Genomic DNA, 20,750 nt, shown 5'->3' on the forward strand with positions numbered 1-20,750 from the left:
GTATTTCAAAATCACCTGTTTAAAGGTTCAGACCCTGATTCTGTTTTAAAAGATTATATGTATGTGGCCCTAGGATAGCAAGAATGTTCTTTTTTATACCACCTTCAGCACATGGATATTCATAGATCAGAGTACCATAATTGATTAGCAAATGTCTGCTATGATTATGGAGTTGGAGGCATATTATTGTGTTTCTTCCCATGGTTAATATGATAACATAAGCTTTTTTCCTGAAAAGATAGTGTTTTCTCCAGAGATCATCTTCTTTTCTTCGTGTATAGTAATTTCCTTACAATTATTGAGGACTTCTCAATTTTTGCTCTTGTGTTTAAAATGGTATTTCCCCAAATCATGTTTTCTGCTTAAAATTTTTCTTCACCAGGCTCCACCCCTTAAACTACTATGAGCATAAACCTGTGTACAAAAAGTACATGGTTTTGATTGACTTTATTATCAAATATAAGTTAATGTAACAGATTGGTACTTGGAATTAATGGTTATTGTAACCAGTTGAAAATTGTGTTCTCTTTTTTGGTGGGAAATGAAGTGTTCCAGCTATATACATAAAACATAGGAGGTACTAGCTTGTGTTAAATTTATTAGCCTTGAAATGACTGAGAGAGCATGAAGAATGTCTTTTTTGAAAAATCTTTTTTTAGTAATTTTATATCCTTAATTCTAGTGCCTTTCTTTTTATCCAAATTTCATATAGGCAGCATTACTTCCAATTATTTTAAAGGATTTGAACCCATTGTTTTGCACCATCAACAGTAAATTTGGAAAATTGAGCTACAGCTTATGATATAATTAACCTGACAAGCTTTTAAAGTTAAATAAGATTTAAAGATGCAGTAATACTTTGTAAGTAGGTGTCTTAGCTTAGACTGGTTCAATAAAATACTGTAGACTGGGTGGCTTAAACGAGAGAGATTTATTGCTCACGATTCTGGAGGCTAGGAAGTCCTAAGACAGTTGTACCAGCAGACTTGGTTCGTGGTGGGGACCTTCTTCCCGGCTTGCAGATGGCCACCTTCTCCCTGTGTCCTTGTGCAGTGAGAGAAAGCTCTGATGTCTCTTCCTTGTCTTAAAAGGGTCATCGGGGGACTCGACCCTCGTGATTTCATCTAAACCTGATTACCTCTCAGCCGCCCTACCTCCTGATACCTCCACATTGGGAGTTAAACTTCAATATATAAATTTTGTGGGGGACACAAAAATTCATTCCATTACCATAGGGACTTGGCACAAATAACTATACTTAGAATTAGTTTTAAATAAATAAGTGAGTTCTTTAATTTTTCATCTAAAACTTAAATTCTTCATTTATGTAGTCATCTTCCCTTTATTAATGTCATTCAGTCAGCGGCAGCGCTGGCACAACTTCCAGTGTTCATATCCACAGATCCAGAGCAGTGCTAGCCACTAGAATGATCTCCAGTGATGGGAATGTCTTAAAATCTGCATTGTCTAGTACAGTATCTATTAGCATGCGTGGCTTTCGAGCACTAGCGTGGCTAATGGGATTGAGGAGCTAAATTTTAAATGTTGTTTAGCTGCATGGCTAATGGTTACCATATTCTGTGGATATAGTCTCATTCTCCGTGTTACTAAGCCAGGGTCCTTGGGAGTTCCATTTATGGAGGTTTTCAAATACCTTTTAGGGCATGTAAATATTTCCATGCCGTGAAAGAGAGCACTGAAGTGGTCATCTGGAGATTATAAATTAAGGAGGATGTGGAATTGATGTTTAGTAAGAGGAAGAAACAGTTTCCATCATTGACTCCAGGTGCTGTAAAATGGCACAGGCACATTGACCTTTGGGTCTTGCTTGAAGGGGTAACAAAATGTTTCCATTTCTTAAAACATGTTCCCTTAGGCCAGACTTTCCTTTAATCAGGGACAGACCTTTCATTTTATAATTTAAGAGAAACTTTAAAAGATCAATAACTTGGAAAGAAGATAGTTGTGAAATGAGTTGCAGTCAAAATATAATTGAGACTCCCTCCTACTCACGCTATACACAACAACAAATTTGAAACTACTTTATAGTACTAGAAGGAACTTATCTGGTGGCTCAGTGGTAAAGAATCCACCTTCCAATGCAGGAGACACGGGTTCGATTGCTGGGTTGGGAAGATTCCCTGGAGGAGGAAATGGCAACCCACTCCAGTATTCTTGCCTGGGAAATTCCATGGACAGAGGAGCTGACAGGCTACAGTCCATGGGGTCTCAGAAGAGTCAGACACAACTTAGTCACTGAACAACAATGGTACTGGAAAAGGTAAAACTTAAAAGAAAAAAAAAGCTATGACATGAGAGAGATTTTGTAGGACACAGCACTAAATATGAAAGTAAAAAAAATGAATAAATTGGACTTCATCAAAATAAAATCCTTCTGCTTTTCAAAAGATCCCTGGAGAAGGGAAAGGCTACCCACTCCAGTATTCTGGCCTGGAGAATTCCATGGACTATATAATCCATGGGGTCACAAAGAGTCGGACACGACTGAGTGACTTTCACTTCACCTACATACATCTGGCACATGATTGTTATTAAAAACCTGACTATAGAAAGGACTTCTACAACTTAATTGTAAGAAATCAACTCAAGGGACTCCCTGGCAGTCCAGTGGTTAAGGCTTCGTGCTTCCAGTGCAGGAGGCCTGGGTTCAATCCCTGGCTGGGGAACAAGGATTCGATATGCCATGGGGTGCATCCAGAAAAAAAAAATCAGCTTATAAAAATGGGCAAGAGATTTGAACATGTGCTTCACAAAAGAAGATATACAAATGGCCAGTGTGCAAATTAAAACCACATGAGATTCTACCTCACACCTGCTAGAAAAGCTGACATCTAAAAGATGGACAATAAGAAGTATTGGTGTGAACTTGAAACAGTTGGAACTTTCATACTGCGTGTAGGATTGTAAAAACTGTAACAACCACTTTGGAAGGCAGTTGGGCAGTTCTTGTAAAGTTAAACATAAACTTGGCATGTGACCCAGCAATTTCTATTCTAGGTATTCATCCAAGAGAAGTGAAAACATGTCCACAAATACTTGTACACTAATGTTAATAGCATCTTTAATCATGATAGCCTCAAACTGGAAGCATCAACAGATAAATGGATAAATAAACAGTGGTATATCCATACAATGGAATACTATTTCAGCCATTAAAAATATAACGAACTTCTGAAACACAGCAGCATGGATTAATTTCAGAAACATACTGAGTGAAAGAAGCAAGACACCGAAGAGTACATACTGAGTGGTTCCATTTATATAAGGTTCTAGAAACAGCGGAACGAATCTCTGGTGATAGAAATCATATGAGTGGGGAGTAGAGGATACAAAGCAACTCTCTGGGCTGATGGAAATGGTCTTAATCTTTAGGAAAGATTGTTGCCTCAGTGCGTATATTTTTCAAAACTCATCAAACTGTACACTTAATGGGTGCATTGTTGTATGTAAGTTATATTTCAATAAAATGTTTTAAAAATATAAATGATGCCGTCAGTGTTTTTCTTCTAATATGAGACAACCAGATATCATAGTAAAGTACTAGATATTGTTAGAGTTTGAAGACTGAATTTCCCCAAGGGTGTAGAAGTAATGTTACCTTTTCCAAGTTAGAATGTAATTAGTAGCTGGCAGTATGTATTTTCATCTCCATAATGAACAAAGTGTTGTGCAAGGTTACTTAATGTTTTGATATTCTCTGTGACTCTGTATTCAAACATTTATAACTTTCATTATATCACAGTTGTGTTTTATGCAAATAGTTTCTATGTTACATTTTTAACATTAATCATAAAATTTTAAAAGCAATACTAGTGACTTTATTTGCTTTTTTAAACTACAACTTAGGAAACTTTTGAGAAGAACTTTGAGAGAGAAACACATAAAATAAGTGAGCAAAATGATGCTGATAATGCTAGTGTATCTTCAACTTGTGAGCCTTTTGCAACAGATGTTCTGGGTAAGCAGAATTTTTTGTAATCTTAGAACATGACTTTAATAGTCTTTGAATTTCATTGATAAGGAAACAAGTTTAGAAAGGGAAGGTGTGGTAGAAAGAATGTGAACTTAAACACTACCCATCCATCAGTCTAAATTCAGCCATCTCTTGACTGTTAACTCTCTGACTTTGGGCCAGTTGTCTCACCTTTCTGACTTTCTGCATATACTTAAGGTCTTATTTACCATGCTATGTTCTTGTGAAAAATATGCAGTTTTCTAGCATGCATAATAGAAGTTCAGAGGAAAGTCATCCCTTGTCAGTTCTGTGAGAAGAGACTCTGAATGCTCAGTTGCCAGAACAATGACATGCCACATATATTGGGCAATTAATTTTAATAAATGAATGAAATAATTTTTTTACTAAATGTTGGATTTCAAAATAAAAATCATCTAATTTAAAACAAAGAAAAGGTCATCTTCTAAAATCTTCTAGTTAATCAGTAAGGAAAATTTAGAGGTAGCATTGCCTCATCCAGTCACATCTTCAGTAAAAATGTGAACTTTGTAATTTGCACTAAGAACTGAAATTTCTTAGCATATATAATCTATCATTGGAAACCCAGGCAACTCTTCAGGCATGACGCATTGTATTTTTTTCCATCAGTAGTAAAACAAAAGCTTAGAGGGTCTCATAGATCAGAGAGAAAAAAGCCCCAAGTCCTAAATTTGGAAAGAAAATTAGAGAAAGATGTCTGAGTACCTGATTCATTTTCCAGGCTGTAGCGTATCAAAATGTCCCCAAGTATTCACTCATTCAGACTTCCAGGACACTTAGTTGTTAGAATAATGTCCTGTAATTCTAGTTTTTGTTTATATGATGAAAACAAGTTTTAGATGATTTTAAAAGCCTTTTCCACGACAAAAGAAAAGGGTCAAGCCTTGCTGTATTGTTAGGTACCTATCTTTTAGTAAGCAGTAAGTTTTCCTTTTGCCTTTACTAAGTATTAATGCAAGGACTCTAAACCCTAGCTCTCTCTAGGAGCTCCCATCTATTAAATATTAATACCTATCAAGTCTGTACTGAACTCATGTCATTATAGAGAAAAAGCACTCTAGCCCACCTTCTTCCTCAATTTTACCTACTTTCTGAGTTCTCAAGCGATTTTGAATTGTACAGGTTTAGTTTCATTAGCTGATTGTTTATTTACAATTCTTCAACATTAGCTTTGTCTGAAGTGAGCAAAAGAGAATTGGGAAATCTCATTCTTAGGTCTTGTCTTTACCTTAATTGCTTATATTAGGTTGGATTATTTACATCAGAATTTGCATGATATTTTGAAATTATTTTTTGTGGTACTGTTTACATGAAATAACATGGACTTGAGAGTCTAAGAGACCTGGGTTCCAATTTTTGATTCTGTATTTAACTGGCTGTGAAACCTTGGGCAATTGCTTAAGTTCTGTGAAAATGAGGGTAATATCATCTACTATATAGGGTTATTTTAAGGATTAAGTACATGTGGTAATACATGCCAAGTACCCAAATAGTACAGTATCTGAAACTTGTTAAGTTAGTTTTTCTTCCCTATATTCAAACATTATATTTTTATTAGTAAATCTTATAGAATACATGAAAAAGTTTGCTTTTATATCTTCTAGAAATATTTCTGTTCTGTACGCAGGTGACACTGTGATTCATTTAGATCAGGGATTAGCCAGAATGAGAGACTATACGCATATGAAGATGGAGGCTGAAAGTAGTACAGACGTCAGGTGTACCTGCAGGATCATTGAGGATGACAGTGGTGCTGCTGCCACAACCACGATTAGTAATCATTTAGAAGGTGTGTTCTTGAATTGACTAAAAATCCATATGTAAATAACTGTGAACCCCACCTGATGTATCATGGGAATTTTTGACCACTTTTCTTTTAATTATCAGCGGTACTAGAACTACATGGATGTTCCTTTGTGTTATTTTAGCATAAAATCATCAGAATCCAATGTTTTTTAGAATTTTTCATAAATTTATAATTTCACATCATAGACTTTATTTGCTAATGTAGCATTTTCTCTTTTAAAATAGAAACTCCTGTTATTGAAAATCATAGTTCACAGCAACCTGTGAGTGAAGTTTCTACCGTCCCGTGTCCTAGAATTGATACTCAGCAACTGGACCGGCAAATTAAAGCAATTATGAAAGAAGTCATTCCTTTTTTGAAGGTAAGTAATAATTGTTAAAAATAAATGTAAATGTTCTGTTTTATATTTTAAAATTCATGCCAAAGACTCCATCATAGTAAATTAAGAAAATATAAGAAAAAACTAAAATCACTCATAATTATGTTACCCAGAGATAGCGCCTGTCAATATTTTGTCAACCTTTTGCCCACATATATGTGTACTCAACTTTTTTCAAATATTAATGATACCAGAAACATCTTTCTAGATCAGTATTTTTCTATTGCATATTTTTTAATGGTTATACATATTTACACATTGATTGATTATTCATTCAAAAATTTTTCTGGAATACCTACTTTATGCCTGGTGTTGGGACATAATAATGAATAAGTCAAAGCCATTGCTGTCATGAAGTTTACATGCTAGGATGAGAATATGGATTTTAAAAAATAAGTAAATATAGAACATATAAGTAGATGTATGTCAGGTAGTCCATGCAGAGAGTTAAAATATGGTGATGTGATGGTGTGTTTTTGACTGGATGGTCAGGGAAGTCTTCTTGAAGAGGGAACATTTATGCAGAGATTTGAATAAGGAGCTAGCTTAAGCCAAGATCATTCCAGACGGAGAAAGGCCTTGAAGTAGAAGCTTGCTAGGCATGTTGAAGAAACTGGAGGAATGACTATGTGGCTATAGGAAATTTGTGTGAGATGATGTTGGAATAGGAGGAAGGGCCAATTATGTGGACTGTCATAGGCATGGGTCAAAGCTTGGATTTTGTTGGAAGTTCGAAGGGGAACTTCTAGGAGATTTTAAGTAAGAGAAAATCTGATGTTTCTGGAGAGTTGAGTATAGGAGTCAGGCAACAGTGAGGCAGGTGAGAAATGATCATGACTTAGATAAGGGTGTGGTACTAAAGATGGAGATCCAACCAGTCCATTCTAAGGGAGATCAATCCTGGGTGTTCATTGGAAGGACTGATGCTAAAGCTGAAGCTGCAATACTTTGGCCACCTCATGCGGTGAGTTGACTCACTGGAAAAGACTCTGATGCTGGGAAAGGTTGGGGGCGGGAGGAGAAGGGGATGACCAAGAGTGAGATGGCTGGATGGCATCACCGACTCTGTGGACATGAGTTTGAGTGAACTCCGGGATTTGGTGATGGACAGGGAGGCCTGGCGTGCTGTGATTCATGGGGTCGCGGAGAGTCGGACACGACTGAGCGACTGAACTGAACTGAACTGAACTAAAGATGGGGCACAGTAGACAATTGGGATATATTTTGAAAATCAGCAGATCCTACTAATTGTAGATGGGATCACCTAAAGCACAGCACTAGATAAGAGAAGGGAGCTTAGAACCACGGCCCAGGATCAGGTGATCAAACATACGGAGGTTGTGCAAAAGCAGAAGAGCCAGAGTTGACTAAGTAGGACTGCCAGTAGTAAGTTATATGATTGCTTCTGTGAGGGTTGAGTATTCATGGAACAGAATTTCCTGTTAATTATTTTATTAGTTCCTGTTAAATGTTTGTGTTTATTCTCTTCTGGTTTGTTTTTCACTATTATGAAAAATGCTTAAATGATTTAGCTAAATTTAAATATGCATCCCATTTTTATTTGCTTTGACATAATTCTTAGAATTTGTAGCTTTAATGGTATGAATATTTTTAAGGCTTTTGAAGCATTATGCTTCCCTCAGAAAGGTTAACAATTTGTATTCCTAGCAACAGTGAGACTATGAGACAAGTAAAGCAGTACCATTTTTTGTTTAATAACAAGGAAGAGGGGAGAGAAGGAAGCATGCAAAGCCAGGACTGTTTTCTGAGATGGGACTGTTACATTCTCATTTAAAATGGAAAATTTTAAAAATAGAGATGGAAAGACAATCTTTTCATTCAGAGTTGGGAAACTGCAAAATATGTTGTCATTAGGTTCATTTCTTACAACCTGCTTGTACTTGCCAATGTGTTAGACGCTGACAGCAAAAATTTTTGTTTCCGTACACTTACATTTCTTCCCTCGGTGGAAGTAATTGCTTTCTTTGGAATATTTTGAGAGAAGAGAGAAAAAGCAATTCTAGGAACTGTTTTCTCTGAAGAGACTTGATAGCCAAGAGAGGAAAGAGGATCCATCTGTCTGCGCCCAAATTATTGCATATAGAAACTGAAAACCTTAGCCTCTTCCTGAGCACCCACAGCAGCACCAGATGGTTCTGTCTCTGCTTCCTCTTCTAATCTTTCAGCTCTCCTGCTGGCGTTACTGGTGCTTCAAAGGCTTTGACACTTGCTGATACTTCTGTCTAGAATGCTGTTTCTTCACATGCCTGCATGGCTTTTTCCTTTGAACCCTGAAGGCTTTATTCAAATGTTATTTTTTTTTTTTTTTGGTGAACAGATCTCCCCTTTCCTTACCTGCTTTTCTTTATCTTCATAGTGCTTGTCACCTTATAACCTATTTAATATTTGCTTATTGATTTTGTCTGTTTCCCTTGTTCCATGTAAACTCCATGAAGTCATGAAGATTTACGTCAGAGATGTTAATCTGTTTTGGTCACTGTCTTACCAGTGCCATGCACGTAGTGGGTACTCAGTAAATACTTATTGAATGTTGTTAAGTGAATTGATCTCCCAAACCTGACTGTGGTTTTTAAACTAGTCAAGTATATAGGTTGAAAACTGTTGGCGTACAGGATGATCCCAGCCTCTTAACTGTTCCTTCCACATGCCTTGTATCCTGCTTGTCATTGTTCATAAAGGCACATTGCCCATGTTACTTCCTTTGCCCTCTGTTGGTCTTATCCTTCAGGATTCAGCTGAAGTAGTTTTGTATGTATCTGCTGGCAGAATTTCTCCTTCTCTTCCCTGCTCTTGGGAAACTTGTTACCTGTCTTTATTAGAGCACTTAGGACAAAGTGTCATAATTTTCTGCTCTGTACCCCACCAGTAGAACAAGATCTTTCTCAGTTTCTTAGTACTCACACTCAAGAAGGACTTCAGAGACTAGATGAAGGGAATTTGAGGAGATTAAATACATCAATTTCACCAATAATTTTGTGCCTTTATTAAAATATATTTCACCCCTAAAATATTTATATTCCTATAAATTATAAGAATATATACTGTTTTATTCAATTTAGGTTATTGCTTACTTCCATCTTAGCCATAAACAAAGTATTGCCTTTTTTCTTTTACATTTTTGTGTTCATGTAATGCAATAAATACTTTTAAATGTGTATTTTTTCTTAAATTAGGTATATTGGTAGTGATATTTATTTAATATGTATAATTATTTTCTAAATGTTAAAAAAAAAATAACCTTCATGGGTAGGGAATGAAACCATCTCAGAAAATTTTGTTGCATTTGCAATTTTGTGTCTGATTCTATTCTTTCATGAGGATTCCCTTGCTAAATTTATCACTTCAGACAATTTCTGAGGCCAACAAAATTAGTAGAACTAATAATCTGATTTCAACTATTTTATTTTGTCTCATTTCACTTCAAGTCTTCATTTTTTTGGGTAGACTTCAGGGGACTGCTCAACATCTACCACCCCACAGGATGTCAGCAGTGCCAAGGCTAAGGAAAGTCAGCAGATAACAGGAAATTTGGTGGAAGGTGAAGTACGGTTGTACGAGTAGTTGAACTGAACTGCAAATAGGCATTCAGGCGATATGGAAACTATGGCAGGAATAGTTCCTTAGAGTACAGAAAGGAAGTAGTGGAAAATGTTGAATCAGCCAGTTTCTTATTGGCTATTATCTGCTATGGTGAATCAAAATTTGCAAACCTTTTAATGTGTGTAGTGGGGAGTTGGCTGTTCTTATGAACAAAGTCTCCAAATGTGCCTCTAAAAGCTGAGGAGTTTATGCAAGAACAATACAATCTCATATATCATGTGGATTAACACTTTTTACACAATAGGTAAGTTATATCTTAACCAACTAGAATTTTTCTCAGGAGCACATGGATGAAGTTTGTTCTTCTCAACTTCTAACCTCAGTAAGACGCATGGTTTTGGTCCTTACTCAGCAAAACAATGAGAGCAAAGAGTTTGTAAAGTTCTTTCATAAGCAACTTGGAAGTATATTACAGGTAAGAGTTTGTACTTGTATGACTTACCAGTATGTACCATGTGGTTAGGATTCCCCCTCCCCCCCACATTTTCTGGCATTACACAGTTTATTCAAGTAGATGTTCATTCTAGCATCCATTTGGGATGATGCTGTAATACTTTTTAGGTTATTCCTTACTTAATTAAAAAATATTGTATTAGGTCCTGTGTCTTCATTTAACTTTACCATCTCTAAGGCTTTTCCCAACTCTAATAAAATTTTGTTTTGATTTTTCCTCTACCTAAGAACAACATTTCAAGTTTGAAATGTTTATAAATTATTCCTTGGTATTTTCTAAAATAATTTTTTTTCTTTTTTTTGACCAATCTGGGAAATTGTAGAAGCTGGAAACTGTTGATAGTAGAGACTTCTTGGGCTATAACAGTAACTAAATTATGTAATAGTAGTAGTTCGTAACTGGGAGCAGGACTCACAAGAGTCCTGCTTAGTAATATTAACCTATCATTTTTTAGCCTATCTTAGACATTAGTTTTAAGTTTCTCAGTACTAAAAAGTAATAAAATTGTTTTTCCCTTCATGAGTATTAGAATTCAAATTTGTTAATCATCTATGTTTCTCTACCCACAGTTAAAGTTTGCTATAATCTTAAAGTGATTTGGTTTATCTTTGAATAGGATTCACTGGCAAAATTTGCTGGCAGAAAACTGAAGGATTGTGGAGAAGATCTTCTTGTAGAGATATCTGAAGTGTTATTTAATGAGTTGGCTTTCTTTAAGCTCATGCAAGATTTGGATAATAATAGTGTAACTGTTAAACAGAGATGCAAAAGGAAAATAGAAGCTGCTGGAGTGATACAGTCTTATGCAAAAGAGGTAAATGACATTCATTTTGATATAGAAATAGTTGTAATTAGTGTATAAATGTCCTTTTTGATCTTTATGAGTAAATAAAATCATACTTGACCTCACCAAAGTAGGTTGGTTTTTTTTTGTAATATGAGTTAATCAGATTATAAGTCAGTACATACACCAGCCACTTACTGAATCTCAGGAGTAACAGCAGTGGCTCAAGATCAGGGATGTAGACAGGAACAGGTGGCAGGGGATTGTCAAGTATCTACGTCACGTTATGGCTGCTTATCCAGAAAAGAGAGGAGGACTGGGATCTGGCCTTTGGCCAGCTGCCTGCTGTGGCTGTTGTCAGTCACAGTAGATGCCCCAGGAACGTTAGCACCCCAGCCAACACATATGCTTGTTATTAGTTAGGACCTTGGTTGCACATCCCTGTAGCTCCTTATGCTCTGTTGAATTAGTCTTGATCACATATGAAATTGGATGTTTTTTCCCCTCAACTGAGGCCTCCCAGGAGGCTTTTCCTCTAGACACCAGCATCCTTTTCTTGATTCTGTAATCATGAGAGTAAAAACAGGTCAAGACCCAAAACAGAAAGAGATAATCCTTCTTGCCGAAATCTAAAGTAGATAAAATCAGGCCATCTTTTTCGAGCTTTTCATAATGTTTTTCTTCTAGACATAAGTTTCAGATAATTTCAGCCATTACTTAGAGCTTGAAGAAAATAGAACAGGATGATATGATAAAAGTGATAGAAAGGACTGCTTTAGGTGGAGGAATCAAGAGGCTCCTTCAGGGAATGAAATGTGAGCTAAGCTATGGAAAGACAAGAGTTTATAATGAAGATGAGAGAACTGTTAAGTATAACAGTTCCAGGCAGAGAGAACCATTAAGTGTAAAGACTTTAAAGCAGGATTGAGTGTTTAGGGGAAGAGAGAGAAACCAGGGAGGCAGGAACACTTTAAATGAGGTGAGCCTGTAGGAGATGAATTCACAGAGGTAAATAGGACAAATTTGTGAAGTCTTAGAAACTGTTGTTGGGACCTTATATTTTATTTTATTCTAAGCATGATGGAAACTCACAGGAAAGTTTGAGAGAAGAGTGTCATAATCTCAGTTTAAGATTTGTCAGGCTTCCTTATTGAGTAGGAATTGTAGGTGAGCAGAGAGAGAAGCAGAGAGACGGCTTGGAAGGTTGTTGCAGTTGTCCATGTAAGAAATGTCTCAGCTCTGAGTGTGTAAGTAGTGGGTGAGTAAGAAGTGTCTCAGCTCTGAGTGTGTAACAGTAGATACGTTAGGATGATTGAGTCAAATGCAGTCTAGTAGTTCAGATGTGGGCAATACACATAAAGTACAGGCTGATTCTGACTTGTGCGTTTGGGTGAATGAAGGGCAATTTACTGAGATTGAGAAGACTGAAGGGAAACGGGGGTTTTAGTAAGAAAGGAATCAAGATTTTTGTTTTGGATTTGTAAGTTTGTGATGTCTCTTAGGTATCCAAGGAGATGTCAGGTAGACCGTGTTGCTTTTTGTTTTTCTTCATTTAAAAGATTTATTTAGTAAGAGTTGAATTTATATTTCTAAGAAAACAGTAATCTCTTTGGATGATGGTTTAAGAATGCAGGATTTGTTAAAGTTTACTGAGTACTTAAGTGTGATAATGAATGATCACCCCTGAATTCTGCCTAACCGATTTGCTTATAGGCCAAAAGGATTCTTGAAGGAGATCACAGTTCACCTGCTGGAGAAATTGATGATGAAGACAAAGTATGTGCTAATTTAGTGGCTTTTGAAACAAAAGATTAAATAATTTCAGTAGCTTTTACCTTAATGGTAGAGAGCAAAGTAGATCATAAAATGTCATTTCTTCTGACAGAATTTTATTTTCTTTTAAAAACAACTAAATTTAAAATCATTCTTTATATTTTTTAATTAGATAATGACTTACTAATTTTTATGATAGACTTACTATATACCTTTAAAAAATATATTTTAAGGAATTAATTACTCAAATTTATTTGTGGCTAGGACAAGGATGAGACGGAAACAGTTAAGCAGACTCAAACGTCTGAGGTTTATGATGGTGACGGCCCTAAAAATGTGAGATCTGATGTTTCTGATCAAGAGGAAGATGAAGAAAGTGAAGACTGTCCAGTATCTATTAGTAAGTCTGAAGGCTCTAGACTAGATTTATGCATTAGTTCTTTACAGATCACTTATTGAAACAGTTTGTTGGAGTGGAATGAATATAGAATTAGGTGTCACACAACTCTGAATTTCAGTGTGACCCTAACTAAATTACCTGTCCTTTCAACACTGGTTTTCTAGTACTTAACGGTTTTGAAGATTTCAGATACTGTATGTGAGCACTTACATAATGTAGGCATGCAATAAATGGTAGCTGTTACGAAGTAAGTGCTGAAATTTTTACTAAAAATTGTGTGTTAATCAACTTAGATTTGTCCAAAGCTGAAACTCAGGCTTTGACTAATTATGGAAGTGGAGAAGATGAGAATGAAGATGAAGAAATAGAAGAATTTGAAGAGGGACCTGTAGATGTCCAGACATCACTTCAGGCTAACACTGAAACTACAGAAGAAAATGAACACGATGATCAGGTATTCCAGTGCAGACTTACACACTCTTCGCCAGTCTTCCTGTGATACCTAAAAGCATGTTCTTTTTAAACATGGTAAAATCAACAGCTTCCCCATTCTCATTTTCATGAATACAAACTTCTTTAATATCCTTATTGAAATCTAAAACACTTATTATTTTTCTTTACTTAGTAATGTTTTTACATTTAAAGCACTTGAAATATTTTAATAACAAGTCCTGAAAACTATGTGATGACTTTGGATTTTTTTATTTTTAACTTACGTTTTTTCTAGTTATACGTGGAAGTAGTATGTAACAAAATAAAATCATTCCCCTTCCTATCCTTACCTCATCCTGCCCCAGAGGCAAAACTTTGTATGATTTCTTTTGCTGTTTACCCTCTATCTGAATAATATGTGTGTGTATTTATTTATTCATTTATGTGTTAGACATTACCTTTTGAATTCTGTTATAGCAGGTGAAGACTCTCAGGTCACATATAGTTTCTTATTTAAACATGTCTTTTGATTAAATCTGTATTTAATCAAATATTTAGATTTAAATGAACCATGCAAATATTACTGGCTGTTGAGCTAAGCAAGTAGTGTTTATTGCTTAGTCTTGTACATTTTTTTCACCTGAATTTAATAATTGTCTCAATTTTTTATTTATTTTCTTTGATCACATACCCAGGTGCTTGCTCTGCCCACCAGTAGCTTAATAAATCTCTCAGAATTTTCATCATGAACCAGTCAGTCAGTTTTGTCCTTTTTGGAGCTTTCTTCCTTCCTGCTCCATTCTGGGTTTGGCTCTTCTTTAGACCTATAGATAGCTGCCAGCTAGGGAATCCACTCTTTCGTACTTTTAGGTCTCAGTTTCTGGAATCAAATCTTGCGTTTCTCTTCCTTGGTTTATCACCTAATGTTGGTGGAACACATCTTCCAGGCACTCTCTAAGAAAGAGTGTAAAACATATCTTGACATTCCCCCCCCCGCCCCGCTCAGTGTCTGACTCTGAGACCCCATGAACTGTAGCCCAACAGCCTCCTCTGTCCATGGAATTCTCCAAGTAGGAATACTAGAGTGGGTGGCCATTCCCTTCTCAAGTTGCCATTTTATATTCTCTAAGAAAACTCAGTATTTCTGTGTTGAAAATCATTTCTGCTCAGGTCTTTGAAGGCCTTTCTTAGTTCTGATTTTTCATATATGTTCTTTTTTTCTTCATAACTCTGGAAGTTTTTTTCACCTGGAGTTCTGAAATTTTACAGTGATAATATACATCGTTGCAGGTCTTTTTTAGTCACTACACTAGGTGTACTCAGTTGTCTTTTAATCTGTAGCATGTTTTTCAGGTTTGGTAAATTTTCTTTAGTTTCCTTTATTTCTTCCTCACCATTTTCTCTTCTTTTCTTCTGAAATAAATGTTATCAGATGTTAATTAGCCCTATTTTCTCCTTTTCATTTTATTGACTCATTGATCTTTCTGTTTTATTACTTTCTGGGAGATTTATTTGACCTTAACTGTATGATATTATTTTTAGTTCAACTGTCATAATTTTAATTTCTAAGTACTTTTTTCTGATTGTTACTTCTTTTTAACACCCTCTTACTTCATGGGAGCAGTATTTTCTCTTACCCACACATAGAGGCTTTCTCCAAATATCCACTCTACTTTTGGTGTTTACATTAAAGAACAATACACCAAAAAGCCAGTTGGAATTCTTTTGGGCTTTACTGTGGGGCAGCCAAATAGATAACTCTTTGATAGAAAATCCTCAATGTCAATTCCTATTGGAATAGTTTAATTTCTCCAAAGTAGGGAGGGTCTGCCCATCTCCTTCTGCCTGGTAGGAGGTCCCTTTCCTTGGCTATTGGCGTTCTGAACTTGGATGTAGGGTTAGGGCTGAGGGTCCCACCATTATACAGACTTGCACTAGATCTTCCGTTTCATTTTGACACTTTACCTGTCATTCATGCTTTCCACAGCCTGCCCCTTCCATGGTGGCCCCCAGGTCTCAGACTCACTAGCTCATTTCCTCCAAAATATAATTTCCCACTTTCTGTTGAGCCTGGGAGGGAATCTTAAGTGTCCACGTTTTTCTTAAGCAGCTTCAAACAACCATCAGCACCTTGTCCCTGACTTCCACCCCACTGCTGTATTCCTTCCTTCCTAAAATCTGGGGCATTCAATTATGAGGTGAATCTTCAGTTTTCTCTCCTCCTACAGAAAGCAGTTAGCTTGTTCATCCTTCTCTCCTTCAGTTAACATCTACATGTAAGCAAGTATCTTTTAGTTTCATTTAAAATAGAGTCAGGTCTGAAAAAAATAATAGTGAAATCTGTAATACTCCAGTTCTTTGTGTTATTCTGAAGTTAAGGAAAGTAAACTTTTTAAACTTAGCCCTCTTGAAATTGCAACCACAGCCTTCTTGAAACACTTCTAGAAGATTATTTTAAAATTTCCTTGTATGAAGGTCTCAGGTTGTAAATACCATCCATCTCCTGTATAGTGACTGTATATTTAGGTCCTACTATTAAGACATTATTTTTTCCTTCTAGGTTCCGCATCATGATTTTGAAAAATCATCAGAAAGCAAAAATGTCCCATCAGAACAAGAACCCACTACTAATAAAGGTAAGAAAAGTTTAAAATTTCCATGTTAAAATTATCTGCAGTGTCCTTTATGTGCTTAAAAACAAAGAAATCTAAATTCTTGGCTAATGGAAGTTTGAAGGGATTTTGGACCTGGTACATGTCTTTTTTTCTCTCCCTAAATCCTTTGTAGAAAATGTTTGGGCTTTGTTTCTGCAAATAGCTGTTAAAGAAAAGTTGACAAATATTTAAATGCAGATTTTGTAAGGAAGGTAGTCTGATTATACGTTTATACATTTTAGTCCTTATTTGGCACAGTAGTAAAACTTAATGACAGTTGCATAACACTAATGTTAAGACTTTTTTGATGGCAGGTGACCAGGATAGCACTCCTGTGAAGCCCTGTTACCTCAATATTGTGGAAAATGAGCAACCTTTAAATAGCACTGTCCAGAAGGACACTCTCACTACCATCGACTCGTCCAGTCAGCCTAACCCTTTGCCTTTACCTTTAACTGAAATTGAAACCTTGGTGCCTAGAGTCAAAGAAGTGAAATCTGCTCAGGAGACTCCTGAAAGCTCTTTGGCTGGAAGTCCTGATACTGAATCTCCAGTGTTAGTGAATGACTATGTAGGTATCATGTGCATTTCATTTCTGTGCCCGTTTCTTCATTTGCAGGTGAACATTTCTAGTATATAAACACAACTCCACTGTGTTTCGGTTTAGAAACTGTTGGAGCATTCTTATTTCTCATTCAGACTTATTTTAAACTCAAACAGAAGGGTGATAGTGAACCAAGAGGACCATTTCAAAACCAAAATTCTACTTTTCATAGTTTTGAGAACCAAAGAGATGAATTGTATGTGGTAACCTTGAGAGAGTTCATTTGACAGCAGTAGAGTCCCTGTCTATTTATAGTGAATGACGAAAAAGTAAGCTAGCAAATTTGCATTTATAATGTAAGTAGGTAAGTTTAGTTTTTCTCTGCACATTTGTTTCAATTTAATTTTATAGCCAGTAGGTTGTTTTTTGGATCCTTGGGTTGTGTATGTTTTATATACTTTCTTTTATGGGTAAAAATGAAGAGATTTGTAATAATGTACCTTTAAGTCTAAAGAACATGTTTCACATATTTTTTAATCAACATCACTTTTCTTTCCAAAGATGATGCTTATAATATAATTTGAAAGCTTCTCAGCAAAAGGGGGCTAATAATATTTCAGAAACAGTAGGAAGAGTAACTATCTTAATTATTTGCTTCACTAACAGTAAAATTTTCCATTGAAAACTATAAAAGTTGCTAGGTTTTTTATTGTTGTTATTTGATGAGTGCATAGAATTGCTACTGAAGGCATTTGCTCAAAATTTACTTGAAGTTAGATCATAGAGGGTCCTGAAGTTGGATTTTAGGCAGGGAACACTATTAAGGGTCTTTGCACAAGAAAGTGAAATAGTCAAAGTCATGGATTTTGAAGATGAATCCGATGACTGTATAAGAAGTGTTGTCGAGGAATCAGAGTTGAGAGTCTCCATTATCATATAAATACAAATTGAGCTGAATGAGAGAGGAATGGGTGGGAAATGTTTCAGGAAAAAGAAAAACTTACGGTTTCCACTTGGGTAATTGGTAGAATGATGCTACTATTAAAAATCAAAGAACTGGCAGCAAATGCTTCAGGTTTCAGAAGAACAGTATGAGGTGATTTTTAATAACTTTTGTGAATTACTAAATTCACTTCTTTCTATTTGAGCTTCCAGAGTTGATATCGAAAATCTATGTTTACTTATATTCTTTTGAGTACAGCTCTGATGCATTCTGTTAACATATCAAGAAATGAGGGTTGTTCTAATTTTAGCCCTCAATGTAACTACTACTGTTTCTTCCTTTAACCTGTATGAACTGGCTCTTTGTTTTGTAAAATGGGTGCACAGAAGCTTCACTGTGTGCCCACAGTTACAAGTGTGCAACCCTTCATGTTGAATTCTAGATTTCTGTTCTACTCATTGAGCTAAATATAGAAGAAAAGCAAATAGGACAGAATTACTGACATCTATACACGTGAGAATCCACTTTATCTCTTGGCATGGATGACTTTGGTTTAGATCCAGAGATAGAGTGGATTGCCTTCATTAAATATAATTTGTTAATCTTATAGGAAGCAGAATCTGGTAACATAAGTCAAAAATCTGATGAAGAAGACTTTGTGAAAGTTGAAGATTTACCACTTAAACTGACAATATATTCAGAGGTATTTCGCTCTCTTTAATTACAGTTGTCATTATATAGCAGATATTGTTAACATGAAAAATGATTTTGTATTTTTCATTTTCATTCTACAGGCAGATCTAAGAAAGAAAATGGCAGAAGAAGAACAGAAAAACCACTTATCTAGTGAAATATGTGAAATGCAGACTGAAGAATTAGCTGGGAATTCTCAGACACTAAAAGAACCTGGTAAAAGTTAGCAGTTTTAATCATATCACACTGAAGTTACTGAATCTTGATACCATCATTAGTTTTTAAAATTTGCTACTAGTACCTGGAAGATAGAAGCCAAACATTAGAAAGGAAGCATAATTCTATAAAAATTTTAGTTCCACTGCCCAATTTATAAAATAGTACTATCAGGTAATTTTTTCTATTTTTAGTTTTAATAGTGAATAGATGCACACGGCTTAAGAAAGAAAGGTACAGAGGAGTTAGTGATGATTGGCAAGAACCCATTTCTTTTAATCATTGGTTTTCAGTTCTTTTGGAGGAGGCCCTTTATATCTCTATATACTATTCTTATAATTTTCCTGAATTTTAAAAATTAGATAATGTTTCTTATCTCCCAAATGAAAAGTTATTTAAACTTACCTCTTCTTTCAGTATTTATGTTATTTTTGGTTTTTCTGTTACTTTTGTTCTTAAAAATGTACGCATTTTCTAGTTCTGTCAGTTTTGGTCATTACCCAACTGCTTGCTCCTCCCCTTTCCCTTCTCTGTTTGATTTACTCATTTCATACTTTATTGACCTTATTAAAGACACTTATATTCTGTTTTTGTAACTATAAGACTGAAACCTTTTATACTTTCCTGAAGATGATTTTATGATTCATTGCAGAGCCAAGTGATAGTCCCAGGAAATCTGGGAAGATTTCCTTCTTTTTGGGTCTAATAGCACAACCCAAGGGCCACTCAGAGGAGAACATTTCTTGCATCAAGGTCAAGGATTTTCTGTTTGTTCATCAGTTGGTTAACTCAAGATTTTTTGTTTTTCTAAGAAATAGGGTGACGAGAAGAGAAACCAAATATCACACCTTCAGTTAATCCCCCAGTTTTCAGCCCATTCCTGCCTGTTAGGGCTTCAGTTACCGTCTCCCCTGCTGCCTGTCCTCCGCTGTCTGGGCTGCAACTTCCTCCATTCTGCCCTGCGCCTCCATCTGCTCGCAGTGTTCTGGAAATTTGTTTTTATCTCCTGTCCTCTGGTTCTCTCACAACCACCCTTCTTTAGTTGGTCTGGATTTATTCATTTTTATACTTTTTTCCCCCCAATGGATTTTTTGTTTTGTTCTTTTTTGAGAACAAGTATCTGCTCAGTCTGCCATCTTTAAGATGGAAACCCTTACCTATGCCTTTTAAACTGTTGGTGGTGTCATCAGGGAATTATTGTAGCGAAGTAAGTTTCTTTTCTAATAACTTTATATTAAAATTGAAAGTTTTAAATGGAAGAGAGCAATATTAAACTAAATTCTATAAGGTCATATTAATTCAGTAAGTAATTTATAAGGCATTAACCATGATTCTGTTTTTCAGAAACAGTGGGAGCCCAAAGTACGTGAGATGTCTCCAGAGGCTCATCTAACTCTTTCTTGACATAATCAATACATATATGAAAATGGCACTAAATAAACATCTGTTTTAATCTGTATAAAATGTAAATCAGTTTGACACTGCATTTTTGGTAGGTGTGCTAATTTCTGCCCATGGCAGTTTAAAACATCAAAAACTGAATTCTGGACAGATTCAAGCCTTGGTACACTGTGGGGTTTTTTTCTTTTTCTTTCTTTAGTTTATTTGGTCCTGATTTTTTTCCCCCATTGTGATGTTTAGTAACATAAAATTTAAAATGTAGTTTTAAATAAAGTTTGGACTTACCTGTAAACTATCTTTTTGGAAAATTATGTTGAATTCTATACAGCAAGTCACTGTTTTATATAATTAGGCTGTTCAGAGAAGAGCAACGGTCAAGAGTTAGAGAAATATACTATTTATTATAAAGCCCAGCCTTCAGGCCAGGCTTCCAAATAATGCCAGTGTTGCTGCTATTGAGTCTAATATTCTGTTAGATACCTGCATGTCTTATTCCTTTGCAAGAATAGGGCAGGTTATAAAGGTATCCAGGATTTCTGAGAAGTTATTATAGAATATAAATATCCTATTCAAATTGGATAATAAATTTAGAATACTTGTTCTTAGTACCTAGAATTTACATAATTATCTATTA

The 20,750-nt window shown here is 35.6% G+C and overlaps 1 protein-coding gene across 26 annotated transcripts in view; it reads left to right on the forward strand.

Moving 5' to 3' along the window:
- PCM1 (pericentriolar material 1) overlaps window positions 1-20,408 on the forward strand; it is an 86,004-nt gene extending 65,596 nt beyond the window's left edge. For 11 of the 26 annotated variants that reach the window (XM_055416465.2, XM_055416464.2, XM_055416479.2 and 8 more), the window contains 13 exons: window positions 3,868-3,979; window positions 5,643-5,804; window positions 6,047-6,183; window positions 10,103-10,237; window positions 10,893-11,090; window positions 12,774-12,836; window positions 13,098-13,233; window positions 13,527-13,687; window positions 16,226-16,301; window positions 16,634-16,890; window positions 18,417-18,509; window positions 18,601-18,721; window positions 20,060-20,408. In XM_055416465.2, the coding sequence (XP_055272440.2) occupies window positions 3,868-3,979; window positions 5,643-5,804; window positions 6,047-6,183; window positions 10,103-10,237; window positions 10,893-11,090; window positions 12,774-12,836; window positions 13,098-13,233; window positions 13,527-13,687; window positions 16,226-16,301; window positions 16,634-16,890; window positions 18,417-18,509; window positions 18,601-18,721; window positions 20,060-20,085 (1,677 nt within the window). In that variant the 3' untranslated portion in view covers window positions 20,086-20,408. Of the gene's footprint in view, window positions 1-3,018; window positions 3,729-3,867; window positions 3,980-5,642; window positions 5,805-6,046; window positions 6,184-10,102; window positions 10,238-10,892; window positions 11,091-12,773; window positions 12,837-13,097; window positions 13,234-13,526; window positions 13,688-16,225; window positions 16,302-16,633; window positions 16,891-18,416; window positions 18,510-18,600; window positions 18,722-20,059 lie in introns of those variants that run through there. The other 15 variants (XM_088832789.1, XM_055416470.2, XM_055416473.2 and 12 more) reach the window with 6 other exon arrangements.
- Window positions 20,409-20,750: the final 342 nt, after the last annotated feature.

The sequence above is a fragment of the Moschus berezovskii genome, chromosome 26, assembly GCF_049115385.1.
Source record: "Moschus berezovskii isolate FMDL1 chromosome 26, NW_MosBer_1.0, whole genome shotgun sequence".
NCBI classification, from domain to species: domain Eukaryota; kingdom Metazoa; phylum Chordata; class Mammalia; order Artiodactyla; family Moschidae; genus Moschus; species Moschus berezovskii.